The sequence below is a fragment of the Loa loa genome (assembly GCF_000183805.2).
Source record: "Loa loa unplaced genomic scaffold supercont3.374, whole genome shotgun sequence".
NCBI lineage: Eukaryota > Metazoa > Nematoda > Chromadorea > Rhabditida > Onchocercidae > Loa > Loa loa.
Window position 1 is genome coordinate 36,569 of NW_018108554.1, and position 16,288 is coordinate 52,856.

At 35.1% G+C, this 16,288-nt stretch overlaps 1 protein-coding gene across 1 annotated transcript; it reads right to left on the reverse strand.

Moving 5' to 3' along the window:
• Positions 1–769: 769 nt before the first annotated feature.
• Positions 770–5,172, reverse strand: LOAG_18575 (hypothetical protein; the record flags this gene model as incomplete). The annotated part of the gene is made up of 12 exons (XM_020451237.1): positions 770–859; positions 989–1,111; positions 1,198–1,269; positions 1,779–1,906; positions 2,328–2,424; positions 2,819–2,961; positions 3,269–3,468; positions 3,700–3,829; positions 4,277–4,336; positions 4,399–4,544; positions 4,714–4,847; positions 5,068–5,172. The coding sequence occupies 12 exons, from the start codon at positions 5,170–5,172 to the stop codon at positions 770–772; spliced, it is 1,428 nt and encodes a 475-aa protein (XP_020304997.1).
• Between the last annotated feature and the right edge of the window lie 11,116 nt (positions 5,173–16,288).

Genomic DNA, 16,288 nt, shown 5'->3' on the forward strand with positions numbered 1-16,288 from the left:
AATCATAGTTTACTTCTCACTGAAAATCATTTACATTTACAAAAGTGATTAAGCAAAAATATTTCACAGAAATAACTATTGCGTGCTCCAACTACTTTTCAGAATACATCGATAATGCGAACATTTTCATCTGCACTTTTATTCTAACCTTACACTCGAAAACAATAACAGTTCAATGCAACAACGTTAGTAGCGAGGGCAATAGCAACAACAACCATATTCCCATCAAATCCAAAAGCATTCGTAAGTTTCCAATACTTCCTTTCATTTGTAAGTATGAATATTAAAGGAGTATGAAAAATAACCACATCAAATTAAAACATGTATTAATGTTCTAACGCAGCCATGCCAACTGTCTTAACGCCATGAGTACACAATAACACTATTATAATACAAGAGCTGCAATATTACTACGGCAAAAACAAAAATTTTATCTTAATATCTTCCAAAAAAAAAGGAAAAGAAACCCATGACTAGAACAAAGTGCCGCACATTACACATATAGAAACAACTGGAAAAAATGTCTAAAAAAAAAGATTTTAAAATGAGGGGTTTTTTTCCGATGAAGCACTGCATACTCCAATGCAGCCAACACATAGGATAACCATGATAGAAAACATTACTGTCGAACCATTTTACCTAAACTACCAGAAAGTTAAGGTGACACTGCAAACCACTTGAAAACGAACATCTAGACGTCAAAAATACCCATGATACACTCATAATCTGTTAAATTCACGGTAAACATCAACCCTATCATCACTTTTGTTCACGGCTGGAAATCTGAATAAGACTTACAATGAGAATTATTTAAGAGCTGATTTTTGAGGAATCGCACTTCATCCAATCTTTTCGTAATCTGTAGTATATCGTAAAGTTATGGAGAACATGGAATTTCGAAAATCTTAACAAGTAAAGTGACATTTTGTTTGCTGAAATTCTACATGTTAGAAAACATCCCAAGTTCTGGAAAATACCACAAGATTACCTGAAACGATTCATTGGACAGGGCGCATAAGTCCGCCTTAATTTTGTTTATTTTTGCACTAATATCATTCAAATTATTTGTCAGTGAGCTTTCTTCTGCCACTAGCGTCCACATTTTCTTTAGCTGCAACACACAAAAAAATAATTGCGTTATGTTACTGTCCACCTATTTTTAGTGCACATTTCACTTAAAAACAGAATTATAACAACCTTAGCGTCATCGTTTGTCATATCAAAACCGTGGCCCTCTTGAACACTATCACTGCCACTTTTCCTTAAATCCTGCAACATCTCCGTCGTTTTAACAGTTTAAACAATATTAAGAACTCCTAGCTCATTAATCAAGAAATACTGACTACAAGAATCAATACCGACTACTTACAGCAACCATTTTCTCCAATTATCTTGTAAGCAGGAGTTGCTTAACCAGCTTCGCCCAACCTTTTGTTTTGTAAAACCAATTCCAGAACATCTTTAAAGTTTCAACACTCTCTTAACAGTATAACTGAATGTTAGAGCAATTTATGCATTCTAATCTACCAATTGTACAAGTGACATAGAACGCTACAAAATGATTTTGATACGAAAACTGATGTGGTGATGCACTTGAATCATCCATAACCATGGAGTCCTTACGCACAGAGTTATGAAAATAATATATCTACGGCTCGTTTAATAGTGCATACACAGCATTTAAGTAGTCATAAACCTAGAAGATTTTACCTTATGAAAAAAATTATGGGTACTGAGCCATTTAATGACGGAACACAAAAAAATCAAAAAAAGCATACCTGATTGGTACGAAAACAAGAGCCCACAGTTGTCTGAAGCAAAGCTTTTTTTACCAAAGATTCCACTTCTTTCGTCACTTCTATCTCTGCAGCATCTTTAGTGTCACTAATGAGCGATAATCTCTTCACTGCAAACAGTAATTTAGCATGCATAAAAAAAGTGATTCAGAATACGATTTTGACAATAAAAACTAATGTATGATTGCATATCTATCAAAAAACACTAAGAACTACTAAACAAACAGATATGAAACATACTCGACAATCAATTGATAACTCATTTTTGAAATAAGTATTAGCATGAAAAACTTTATTTCCATAACATATCGCATACCCGGTCTACATCAAGTACGAGGGAAGCGAAAGATCTGATTGAAAGCATACTAGTTTGAAATATCACACAGTCACCGCAGTAAGAAGAAAAACAAAAGTGTTTCGAAATCCAAAATTTAACAGATTACTATTTCCTCTTGTAAGACATGGGTAAAAAATAAAGCCCTGGCTGATAAACCACGTAATCTAAATTTGGATATGTAATTAATAATCTACCGCCACTTCTGTTGTCCATAACTTTCCCACTGTTTCTGTCAATGGCGGTAAGTGGTTGAGTTTCAGCTAACGAAGAGAATGGAATTTTCTTTGTGTCCTGAAAAAGTGAATTTAAATCATCGTTTCCAACTTAGCAAAGGACCATACAACGATGTCCCATTTTTACTGTGACCATCGACACACATCCCATTACCACAAAAGACTGGAAGTGATCACAATAAATGGAATAATTATAAGACAGCAATAACACAGAATGTTTCAGTTTTTTGGTTTAAAATTAGACGTTTAATTTCTTTGTCTTATAATTTCGCATGCTGTGTTAAGCGTAATTTCTATGTAAAGTATAAAATATCCATTAAGTAAATCAGTTACAGGGAAAATGAGACTTCTTTTTAGTAATATCCAACGCAACGAATAGCAACGTATAAATGAGCTTGAATTAACCCTTATGAGGCACAATTACATATCACACCGAAATAAATCCAGTTTACCTGTAAACCAATTTCGTGATTCAAATTTCTTTTTGAAGGCATGTTTTTCTCCACCAACGTCTTGCTCTCATTACTTTCGCATGAAGTTTCGCTTTGTTCGACTTTTTCCTCATTGAGATGATTAAAGAAGAGATCAAAAAAATCTGGAAAGATGGTGAATTTAACAAGAGAATATTGAGTAGTGAAAAAGAAATCGAAAAATAAACAGTGACATGAGAATGCAAGAAAATAATAAAAAGGAAAAGTTCTGCAAAATAAATAACATCAAAAAATTTGTAATGGAATTTTTGTTTCATAATTATTTTATTTGCTTGGCACGAGGTTATGCAAATACGAAATACTTTGAAGGCAGAGAGTACACAGTCTCCTCCAAGAAGCTTAACAATAATTTACAAACCAAAAGAAGTAACTTCATTAACTGAAAAACAAGTTAATTAAATTAATACACACTTTGATTAAATTTTGGCGGCGCTTCTTTGATCATCAGATAGGGAGCTGTTGGTGTTTGACTTGCTTCCGTTGTATTTGACCTTTCGCTGTTATGCGATTTCTGTTTTATTACACAGTACTTTTCCAAACGATCTTTCAACATTTTCTGACTTCTGTGTTTCAAAAATATGGATCTACTTTTCATCGCCAATTTTTCCCATCTAAATTATCTACGAAGTATTTTACTATATTAATCAAAACAAATTACCGCATTTACACGGCATTTATGCGACATGAAGTGACCGGTTAGCTCCGATTCCTTGGCAGTTTTCAATCCCATTTGGCTTTTGGAAAGAATGGGAGTTCGTAGTTTTCTCAATATAACTGTTAAACATGCTTCAATCGACCTTTTAAAAACTAATGAATCTAAGGTAACACAATATTTTGCATACTCAGAGTTACGGTTCAATGCTGCAGAGAGTCGCGATGAGCAGATAGCTCCGGGAAAACACTTATTTCTACTTCCAGTGGCTCCGTTGTTCGCAGTATGAGATGGTGTCGCAGAAATCGTCTTTCCCAACACTGCAACTTATATGCAAAAGAAAAATGTGAAGTGTTAATTAAACAGCTTGTGCAAATAACAAAACTGCACCATGTTCATCACCAATCGGAAGCAGAAAGTCAAGATATTCACAGAAGTTCAACAAAATCAAATCTACGCCAATGAGGTGAAGTAGCAAGAGACTGTTAGTTTAAGGAGATATATTTCGAAAGTTTCATGCCAATTAAGGAGACGAACTCATGGATTATCTTGTTAAGTTTATAAAGTCCAAATGAATCATCGGTGACTCACCTATGGATTAAACAAATAGAATGTGCAACTAGCATCGAGCATCTCATTTAACATACCTGAGCACTACTGGGTCTAGGGTCGAATTAAGCTCCCACCATCACATGTGTCGTACAAAATCACCAAATGCTGCCAATGATAAATGTGTATAAATAGAATAAAACAAGAAAAAAAAAAACCTTTCTTCTTCGAATCCACTTTCTTGTTCATCTTGATGGGTGGCCCCCCATCAGCTTTACCTTCAACTTTCCTTTTTTTGGATTCGATGAATAAGAAATGTGTAAGTTGGACTTTAGACTACATTCAGGTGTATTTAACTCCTTTTCACTGCACGAATCCTGCATGAAATTACTGTCGGATGCTAGTTTCGATATCAACGTTGTTTTCGTCGTTTCTGATACAGCTTTCTCCAATAATTCAGATGAACTCTTACTTCGAACGATTGTTCTGCAATCAAAAGTCGCTGCAAAAAGTGTACAAAATTTACTGCAGTCATCCTAGCCCAACTAATATTCTGCAGTGTGCAACATTTTAGAAAAACTGTCTGAAAGCTAAGTGAGCTTAAAATTTCATAGTTACAGTATTACGAAACAAAGGTTGAAAGCAAGGCGACGACCTGATAGAGGGCTTCAAATCTGTATCACTGCTGTTTCTTTTTACTGAACTAACAACTGACTCGCTTTTCTTCATGCACCGCTTATTAGGCACTTTGAACGAAAAACTGACACCCTGTACACAGCTCCGAGTCTGCTTAAAGTATTTAGGAACATGAACTAACATGGATGTGTCAAACTACACACACAATGATTAGCAAACTTGCAAACTGGACCCGTTAAGCAAATCAATTTACCATTAAGACAGGATTTCGAAAAGCGATTTAAGTACTAACACTTAAATATTACTGTTGTGAACTAGAGCGAAAACGAATACAGGTTCGTCGAAGGAAAGTTTTTAAAATCTCCCGAATTACCTTTTCAAACGAAGAGCGTTCAAAATTGTAGAGCTCCTTGACAGTGGGCTCAAAATAACGTTTTTCTATCATCGCTTGTCGACCTACTGGTCCTGAAGAAGTCATTCCACAGCAAGATCTCAGTTTCGATTTTTCACTGCAGAAAAAATCAATATGAATAATGACAAAATATCCTGAACTGCAAGAAGTGTAGATATTTAAGTTTCTTAAAAAGAGTGAAATCACAAATGACAAGCTTTATACCCAGAAAAGAAATAACTTGTTGCGATAGTAGATTTTGAAATTACTGTTGTTGTTGCTTCCTTTGCTAAAGCACGATTCCACGTGCGTTTCCGCTCCAAAGCACTCATTTGTTTGTGACTGCAATAAATACCTAGTAATTCCTGATTAAAAACAAAACCGTAGGCTGAGAACAGCAACTGCAAATACTCAAATTAAGTCTTTGCCACTAGCACATCTAACAACATACTAGATAAATTCTTCATTTAAACTTTCCTCACCAAACAGTAGTTGGGCATAACCGATGGCACTTATTAAAGAAAATTGTACAAAGCACTACTTATGCAGTCTGTTTCCAAGAATGTGTTATAAAGTTTGTTCAAATCTACATATGCATGAATTAATCACTTAATTTGTTGAATGCCTGGTAAACCAATGATTGTAACTTTAAAAATCATGAGTCACGAATGCTGAATAATAATATTCAAAATGAATCAAAAAAAATGAATTCAAAATGAGTTAGGAACTATATCAAATTCAAAAGCTTTTGCTACCACATGACCCATAACTTGACACCAGAAATAACAGAAAATACCGGAGTCCGCCCAACCCCACCGTTCCTTTGACAACGCTTCTCAGTGACACGAGCACACCGAATGGTGGATATTATCACATCACCTGTTTTGCGGGGGAAGCGCTGGTGAACGCGGCCCCATTACGATTATGGTTGTTGCCAAGGACATGGAAAGGAGTAGATTCTGCTGTTTTTTCGCAACTTCACGTAATGTGGAAACTCGGGGAATATTTGGAAGTGATCTTTCTCATTTGTCCTTATTCATCCATCACTACTTTTTTCTAAAAAGCAGTGGGCCAAGCATTATGTGTTCAATCATTTTCGGGCGTCTTAAAGGAATGGCAGGTCAAGAGTAAAGATAGCTGATTGCTACTTAACTTCGCAGTGGATGTACCATTTTGATATCATTAAAAGGAAATCGACTTTTTGTTTGAAAGAAAGACATCTTTTTGTTGAAGAGGACGAATTTTTGAAACCAAAAAGTTTTTTATAAACCGAATGACATGAGTAAAAGAAAAAAATATTTTTGGAACCTTCTATTCACTTCTGTTACCTCCCAATACATTCTGTCAGTAAAAGCTGAAATCGAAAACGAATCTCCATCTCTTCAATTAGTCAAGTGAAGGAATGCGCCATTTGATAACTTGCATAAATCTAAGTTTACAACACATCAATTTTTCTGCGGTGTGAAAATGGAAGTGAGAAAGTGAAATCCACGGGAACTGGCTACAAGGAGCGCTGTCAGTTATAGCACTCTCACTGAACAGTCGCGATGTTTTGTCTCCAGTGTTCTACCACGTCAAATGTTCTCTAAATGAAGAAAAAGTCGTCACCATCAACTTTGCAAAGACAACATTATGCTTTTCATTGCAAACCTAATTACCTTCGTTGTTTCCATCTTTAATGTCTAATAAGTAAGCGAATGGCACTCCTACCCAGGCGACACAAACTACCTCATATCGATGCTGTAAACTGTTGAACTTTGAGCAGTCCTGCATCAAACAATTAAGCCTGTTGGGAAGCAAAATCTTCCTGTGCCTTAAAAGACAGCAAAACATTTTTGTCCCTTTTTGACATTTACAAATATATTTGGTTCATTAAATATGCATATAATGCCGATTTATTTGCAGTTGGAAAAACCAAATGCGATTTCCCACGTTAGCAGCATTAAAAAACGATCACATTCGAGAACGAGGCAGATCTCGGATATTATGTTTACTTGTATCCACTCTTATATGCTTATATACGGCTTAAGCTTAAGTTCGTGCCTGTGAAGTCGATGTTTAGATTAACTGCTTGCTGTCACATATTTCAGAAGATCAGCAGATCAAATCACGCCATGAATGAACAAGTAACTAACATCTTAACACATCTTTCATTTAATTTACATTTCATTTAATTTACATTGCCGATTTATTATTATTTTCCATTCTGATGAAAACTCGTGTATTGATAAGAATAAATGCGGAATGATAATTGAAAGTTGGTCCAGTTGGTCCGGTATGACTTCCAAAACGACAAATAAAGCAGGGCATATTTGGAATTTGGATACTTTATTTAACATATTTAGATGGAGATGGAACGACACTTCGCAGAAGGTTTATGACGATTGCGAAGTGCATTTTCACTGGGTTTAGGGAATGTTTGCAGTACTTGGTCTGCTTGCGGAATTCTCCAATCGAATCATTCCTAACGCTTCCAATTCTGGGATCTAAAAAAAATTTGAGCATGAATTATTTATTTGGATATTTGACCCGTCTGTGTGAAAACATTCTAGTTCGAATGCAAAATATGCAATGTGCGCATTTTAGGATCATTAGAAAGTCTTTTAAAATTACTAAAAGATGTAAGGAAAAAAAGAAAGAACACTGTTATACTAACTATAGAATTCCATCTGGATTTGCTGTGCGCTGATTCTATAGTAAATCTGCTTCCGAAGCCCTTCACTATGGAGTTTAAAGTTGCTTAGACATTTAGGAGAGTATTACAATTTGGTACATACCATTACTTTCATCATGCAACACTTGTCGCCCCTGCAGCCGTGCATTTAGAAGCCATTTCCGATCAGCCATGTGCACGACAATATATGTGGTGATGCCAATAATATTATGCGTCTCATATTATTTTTATCTGCATTTCGTTAGGTCAACATACAGATTTTCTTCATTGAAATTTACATGCAATTCGTATGTGGTGGATGGAGGAAAAACGATTTTGGTTTGTTCTAGTAGATTGAATCTTAGAGTTCACTTTAGAGTCATTTTGGGCCAAGTAAACTAACTGAAACCTAAATGACTGACATGAAGTTTACTTTTTCCCAACTGAACCGAAAAAGTGCTTGCTAATTTTTCATACGTTCCAGATCAAGTTCCAGTTGCAATTACAAATTGACGGCTTCTTTATGTTTCAATATAATTTACTAACTTAACTGAGTCAATTCATCTCACTTAGTTTAATTGTAGTCCAGTTTGGCTCACAAAAAACAAATTAATGAAAATTTCCCAAATTCCCTTATTCTCATGTTCTTTCATTCGTGCAGCTATCATTGTTTGGTCCTTGATGAGCGATACTTGTTTAAAAGTGCTCAAACCGGACGGTAAGGATGTGCATTACGGCCACCTCGCTGTTGCACCAAAACTGGATTGCATCTGGACAGCGGATGGAAGATGAAGCGATAAAGAATTCCACATTTGATTTAGGGCTGGAAATCAATGAATAGCTGTTTCTTTGTCCCTAAAAAATCTCTGTTTTGACAGAAATCTAGCAGAAGTTCCTTGCACTAGATGGCTTCATCATTACCAAACGAAATCGTATTTGCTTGAGCGATTCCGCAGAACCTCCCACTTGTTCGTGTATAAGGCGCTGAATTGATTGCATATGTCCTAAGACATCAGTGTGTCAGTGCAGTTTACCGGTGATAGTTTCGATTGTTTCTGAACCTTTTGTTTATCCTTGCAAATAGCTTGTCATCTGCATTTTTTGTTTCATTTAAAGGAAATATATCTGATACTGGAAATATGACATCTCAAGTGTAGTTTGTAGTTTCTTAATTTTTACGTGCATTAGTTCTGGAAAAATTTTATTATATGGTCAAATCATTGAACTTTAACAGTGAAATTTGTTTCAATAGGTTTATACTACATCATTCTAAAGTACATCTATCTCAGTTGCTTTTCTCTTGCTCGAAACGGGAAAGCCAAAAAAAAAAATTTCCAGGGAAACGATGTACTGCATATTTATTTCTTGTAATAAATCCGTTACAGTAGAGAAATCTAGTCATAAAAACCAAAGTTGCCAATTTATCTTGGCAAGGATGTCCGTAAAGGTTTTAAAAAAAAGATGTTACATATATTGCTTCCACTAGCAAAATCGAGAAATCGACTAATGTCCTCTGAAAAACGTATGTTAAGAATTATGATCAACATCGGGTACTTAAGAGAGTTTTGTTTGCACCAGTTTCTAGCGTTCTATGAATTCGTGAATGAAAGCTTTTATTCACAAATACAAAAACGGACTTCGAAAAAAAAAGGAAAGTTTACTTCCCAAACGGAAAATAATATGTGACATTGATGATATAGACAGATAATGCGGGGTACTTTCAATCCCAAAACTGCGATCTTGTAATAAAAGTGTTTCAATTTTTAATATTGCATTATTGAGTCGTACAATTGCAAACACAATATGCAACAATCCTTTGTGCTTTGCTAAAAGAAATGCTTCATATCACGAATACTTCACTCCTCTTTTACCCTTTCCGCACTGCAGTCGAGAAAGTTAAGGCTCCAATAAAGTGGACAATACTTTTGGCATAAAAAGCATTATTAGTCTTACAGAGTAATATGTAGCATATGATTTCCTCACTTAGGCACAGCTACTGTCACAAGAATATCCCTGAGCAAACTTTGCATGGGAAATTCTTGGAAAGGAAGATCGATTTTCGACATTAATTTGAAATGCAGGAGGCTGTAATATTATGGCAAAGTTATGAGTTGTTTCAAAACCCTGAAAAATGAAATTATGCTAGTTAAGTGATGTAATTAACGTTTTGATAAATTCGTGGCAACTTTCCTTGATTTACTTGAAAGCAAAAAGTTGGAACAGTTTTTAAGGGATACACAATCCAGCGAAAATCATTCTTTATTAAATCCACAAGGCATCAGCTTCAGAGGGCGGCGAGAAATGTCAGTAGGCGGAGGAATAGAATGAAGAGGGATAAGACCAGTTTTGTAATCTGTATCCGCATGTATGAGTGCTTGCTGGAAGAAAGAACTGGGATAACACATGGAAACCTCATCATAAGGCATTACTTTACTCGGAAGTTGTTTCGTTCCTTTTACTGATTGTTTCAACAAGATTTTCACTTTGCTCATGTATTCAAATGTAAATTATGTGCATTAGATGTAAGACATGGTGATAATGGTAGGAAGCAAGGGGACAAATTACAATGAAGAATCACTTCTTCACAAAATGGCGTGAATGCATTGAGTGTTATCGACTTTTCTAATGTTTGTTCAATTTCATTATCGTTTTTTTCATTGTGTCACTGCACTACTCATTCCGGGTAAAGCTTGTAAATAACCAAAGATCAAGTGTTAAGCACAATTTGCGCATATCTGGTACACTTTTTTTTTCTTGTGCTCTGTCTGATATGCGTTCTCGTGACAGCACTGAAAGTTACAAAAATAAGGCTCCGTGCTAGCAGAGCGTATAATATGTATTACTCATGATTCTTCGGTATTATGAATGTTCACAACAGCGCAAAAGATACGGGAAGATGGGAGGGAGCAGAGAGGATGGAGACGAGAATGAATGGGAAGGAATGAGAAATGTGTTGAATACATTTACGGCCTCAGCAAAAAGTCCATCACATTTGGCACTACGATTTTAATATAATATTGAATGCACAACAAGGAAGCTGGAAGTAATGATTATTGTAAGCTCTTATTTTTATTCATGACTAGAAGTAAAAGTGGCTTTGACTACGACTAGTACTTATTGAAACTTATGTAATAATGGGAGATGCGGAGAGTAAATGATGATAAAAATACAACATTACATAGTAATTATGAATTTTCTTTCTCTGTAGCTTCATTTTCAATTCTTTTCATATCCTATCTCATAATTCTCCATATTTCTCGTCAGACTTTCCAACTATTTGTTATGCAAATTAAAGCCTTACCAAATGAATATGTTTCGAGAGGCAAATTGTGCCAAAAATTTGTTTGCCTTACAATGTATACTGACATGAAGCAAAAAAATTGTCTTCCCTTAATGGAATAATGCGAGAATCTTGGCGCTCCACGAATTCAACATTTGCTTAAAACTAATATATAATTTGAGATGATGAATGGATTTTGATTGATCCGATTGACAAATCAATTTTGCAAGGTTGAAAAATAGAGAGAACCGATCCAAGATTCATTCAGTTTTTAAAAAAAAAAAAAAAAGAAAGAAGCTTGTTTAATTAAGGTTTTGCAGACAAAGACACCTATACGAAAGTGTAAGCGACGCAATCGCCAACAATGCCATTTCTTATGAAGTACAGAATTGTGAGATATCACTTTTCCACTCTATATAAGTAATCTTCTTCGGGTAGTAAAAGTACTTTTCTTTGAAAAAAAGGAACGACGAGCAAAATCACATATTAAGCACAAAAACCTGTAGATTTCACTAAAAGTGTAAGTCACAAAAAACAGCCTTAGGAGAAATTCGATACCGAGAAGGTTCATTAGAACAGCAAAGTACCCAAACTTAAGATGAACTTATTCAACAACGGTCGAGGAACTACATAAAGCTAATGCTGACAGTTAGCACCGAAACCAGCAGAAGCGCATTGATTTATTTGCAAACGAGAGAAAAACGCTTGACTAACAAATCGCATTAAAGGTAATATAAAATCTTGTAGGGCGAAATGTTTTTAAGCATAAAAATTTTTAACTTATTCACCTTGAACTAAAAGTTTTTGGACTTAACTGACAGTTTAAATGAATAAAGCTTAAACTTCTACCATTCACCAGTTAATGTTGTAGCTTTGCTATCAGTATATTCCAAGTTATGCTATGAGTAGTCGGAAATTTTCCGTCAAAAAAGTGTTAATTTCTTTTAGGGAAACAGTTTTAAGTTTCTTTATTTTTTGTCAAATATCACCGACGTTGATATATGTATAGAATATTTTGTAAAGCAACAGAATTAAATTTTTGTTCCACACTCAATGAGGTCAAACTCCCACATTGATTTTTCGTGATTCCTCAATTCTGGCCCCATCTCGAGAAGTGAAAATGCCGTTCAGGCCTGAATTCCCTTGAAAGGTAAAAAAATTGCGCGAGTTATACAAAATTTATTCTCATTTAACATGTATTGTACGCAGTAATGGAAATCAATCTGAAATGTTGTACTTGATATGTTCTGGAAGTAAAACGAGCTGGTAATATTCGGATGAAGAAGGAAGCCCGAAACCGCAACTTTACAACGAAACTGTGCAAAAAAAAGTTGACATTGGAATGGTTGATATACATCTTGTTTTATGAATCGTATAATAACAGCAGGAGATGCTGACAGAGTTTATGTCTGATATGTCAAAAGCATAATTCTATCCTTCTCAAAAAATTCCAAATTTTGTTCGCGTTCCATAGTGGAATTTGCAGTTGCAATAGATTTTAGCGGCAAAATTTTCTATCGAAGCCGGGTTAATGCAAAAGCACCTATAATTTCTAGCAAAAACATTGTTGTTGACTGTTCTAGTAAGTTGTCTTTGCTCTGCAGATTGCTATCTAGTCTTGTATCATAGAAACCTACGCTAGTCCTATTAACGAAATTGAATCATCCAACTGCTCAAGTCAAGTTTTATTAAATATATTTGAACTATTCTTATTTGACAACAATTTTTCATAATTCTATTGATGTATTTCATTCCCATTTCCATAAAGATCGTTAAGTTGGATGAACATTGCGGAGTTCTATGATGCAATCGGTATGCCTCCCTTTTTCTTTGCTTCTAGATATTCTGTATTTTGGGCACGTAAATGTGTACCATTTTGTTGATTGTTTATCTCATATAGTATCGGGGGAATATTTCGGGGGAGTCGTAATAGTTGCGCAATTTTAAGCAGGCTAAGAAAGGAGCACTTCTGGAGACCGAACATTAAAATATCCATAAATCTGCAGATGAGCACAGTGACTGGAAAGAGGAATATCCTAAGTGTTTGTACTTTTTCTTTGACGTGCTTTTGTAGCCCTTAATTCTAGAAAGGGAAGGAAAATTTTTAAGTTATCGAAAACCCTCTATCAGCCATCAATTTCATGGATATTTACAATGAAACAGACCAACTATACTGATGAAAGAAGGATTATTTTATGAGCCTATACCGATTACGTATCACGTGACGTGTATAACGAATTCATTCATCATTTGTCTTCGCCACTTTCATCTTTCAGGAAAATGCACTTTCTTTGGTATATACAGCGAGAATGGACAGCACTCTTTAAGAGAACAAAATTTTTTATATATACAAAAGCACCCTTTCGCACCATTGCGTTTCATTCTCTGTGTTCATTTGTTTTTTTTTTTCTTTTTAATATGGTCAATAAATATTTCCATCTCCAATTTTATGGCAAAAATCTCGTCATCTTCCCGCAATAAGTCCTCTGTATCATTAGGAAATAGTACATATCAAACACAAAAAGATGGAAAGTTGAAAGTACTGCGTAGCATAATGATTAGTGTGCAAATTTGAACACCCTGAAATACTCATTAAGTTATTAGTTTTTTAGAAGTTAAAGTTATTGGCATTGCCATGGATGTGATAAATGAATTCGTATGTGCACGTGCATGTACGAAACGTAATTAGCAAAAATTCGTAAGTGAATCATTTTTTCACAGGTGTTATTAGATCTCTGAGAAAATACATCTTCAAGAAATGCCTTATATTTGTTCTGCTCGACTTCAGTTCCGTGTGTACCTTTTCTGCTCTGCTTATGTCTACTGCTTTTTTTTTCTTTTTTTTCCTTTGCCTATTAATCGTTATGTTCTGTCCTTTCGTGTTTTTCGATATTTTATTTAATGGCACCACACTTTTATAATGTTAAATTATATGTTAGAGGGCGCTGGAAAGGTAGCACAAAGTCGGGGCTTTTTAACATCTCCCAAACAGTGCAACCGCAGCAGCCTTCCTTTCACACCAGTAAATCTGCTCAGCATGTGCCACATTAGTTTGCCCTCCTATCTCGTTTACCAAAAAATATTGTGTTTGCTTGACAGGGCACCTCTAATTGACCCTTCTATTCTCAGCAATTATTGTTCTGTGTGTCTGTAATGTTCTTCTCTCTCTGCATGTAAGCGATCAATCTAGAGTAAAAAGATGAATGTCGACTCACGGAGAAGTGAAAATTTTACTAATCTCACCAAATGCCTGTATGCCTGTAAACTGAGTTTTCTGGAAATCATGGAGATATTTAATTAACAAACTGCTGGTACACTTATAAAAAGGAATTAATATACCCAAACATTTGTCACTAAAAAAAGCCGTGGAATCCTTGCCTAACTATTAAGTCAATGCCCATAATACAAGTTTCCGCAAGTTTCAGCCTAACTATAGTGCAATTGAACTCGTTGTACGTGCGTTTCAACTTGCAAATGTTTGACTGAAGCGCTGACGATCAATTTGATGGATTTGCACCATTGAGTACAATTTTTTACATTGTTTAAATACAGAGTGAATTTCGGTGGATCAAAAAGATTTAGGTTTTTTCATTTTTTGTGTAAATTTATAATTTCTACTTTAGTGAAAAAAAGGGATGCTTATTTCGTTTTCAAACATTCCAAACACTTGTTCAAATAATGGGGCAGTTTTTATTTACAAAAAGATTTTAAGCACATTCCCTTTGAGCTTTAAGATGGCCTCATACTACGTAATTTAGAGTAGTGATTTAATGACATCTTCATCTATAGAAACTCTTATGTCCTTTCCCTCCTCTCCTGTAATTACTCGTGAACGAAGCAGTATTAAATGACTGATAAATAGACTAGAAAGTGCACCAGTGTCCCGAGATCTTCCATAAATTCGCTATACTGCATATTTATATCTGTAGACTTTATTTGTGAACCATTGAGGTGGTTCGGCAAAGCCGGAATACTCTTAAACAGAATATCTGGGATCTACTGTAAATAAAAAAATGTTTATTTCAAATTAAGATAAAATTGTTTTTTTTATATCTAAAGCAAACGATATTCTATATGTTAGAATGTGGTTTCCGTTTGAAGACATTTTAGAGCGCAACGCCCATTCCTTTTGTCCTCACTGAAGAAAATATATTGTTCGATCCAGTAAATCCAGAAAAAAACTGCAAACACAGCCACTCGCGAAAACAGATATATGAGACAAAGGGAAAATTGATAGGACTTTATATAATGCATCGCATGTAATTCTGCGCAGTCTGAGAGCTGCTAGCTTTCCTGAAATTTGACGAGAAGGAAAAAGGAAAAAAATTTGCAGCTCTTAGATAACTTCTGTTTTTAACAAAGTACCAGAGTGTTGTGATAACGTATACGCCCTATATATGTAAAAGAGTTTGATAGTATCTTCGAAGTCTGACATGAGTGAAAACACTTGCAGAGCCTAGCATTCAGTGCCATAACCTTCCTCCATTCTCATGTCCGTCCTCATTCTTGATCGCTTCATTCTGATTATTCTAATTTTACGTGCAATAGCAGTAAAAGACAATTCCTTATCCAGAACGGTGATCCAATCAGAGAGATTTGCAAAATCCACCAAAAATTTTTAGGAACCGGTTTGTAGACATTTCTCTATGACAAAGCAATCTTGCCGATCAGTCTACCTTAATGAGGTTGTTGCTCTATTGTAGGAAACTGTGCTCACATACACCCTCAGCGGAACAAAGAAAGTTATCAAATTCTTGAGAAATTTATGATTTGAAAAATGATTTTTTTGAACTGAAGAATGGTTACTTCATTTCGCATTTTCACGATCCCAATTAACTCGAGTATGATATCACAGTTTGCTGAAGAATTACAAATTGGAAGTGAATGAACTGAAACAGTACAACACATTTTGTTCTACGAAAAAAAAAATAAAAAAGTGAAATCGTGAATGCGGCACTTCCCGATTGCTGTGGTGCCTGAAATCTTCCACATACCTGTTCCCGGTATGCACACAAATATTAAGCAGTTACAAAACAAAAGCTGGCATATATCCAATAATGAGAGTAACGGCGAAACTAAAAACGTACGTAATATAATATTTTGGAAAAGTCGTCAGTTTGGATTTCCTATTTTTTTTTCTTCATCTCCATGCGAAGAAAAACGAAGTGATGTTGAAAATTAAGATTGCAAACTTCCTTGAGTGAAGATAAGATAAACTGCGAGATCTGCTGCACATCTTCTTGAATGAGAGGTTTGAGAAATCCTAAGCT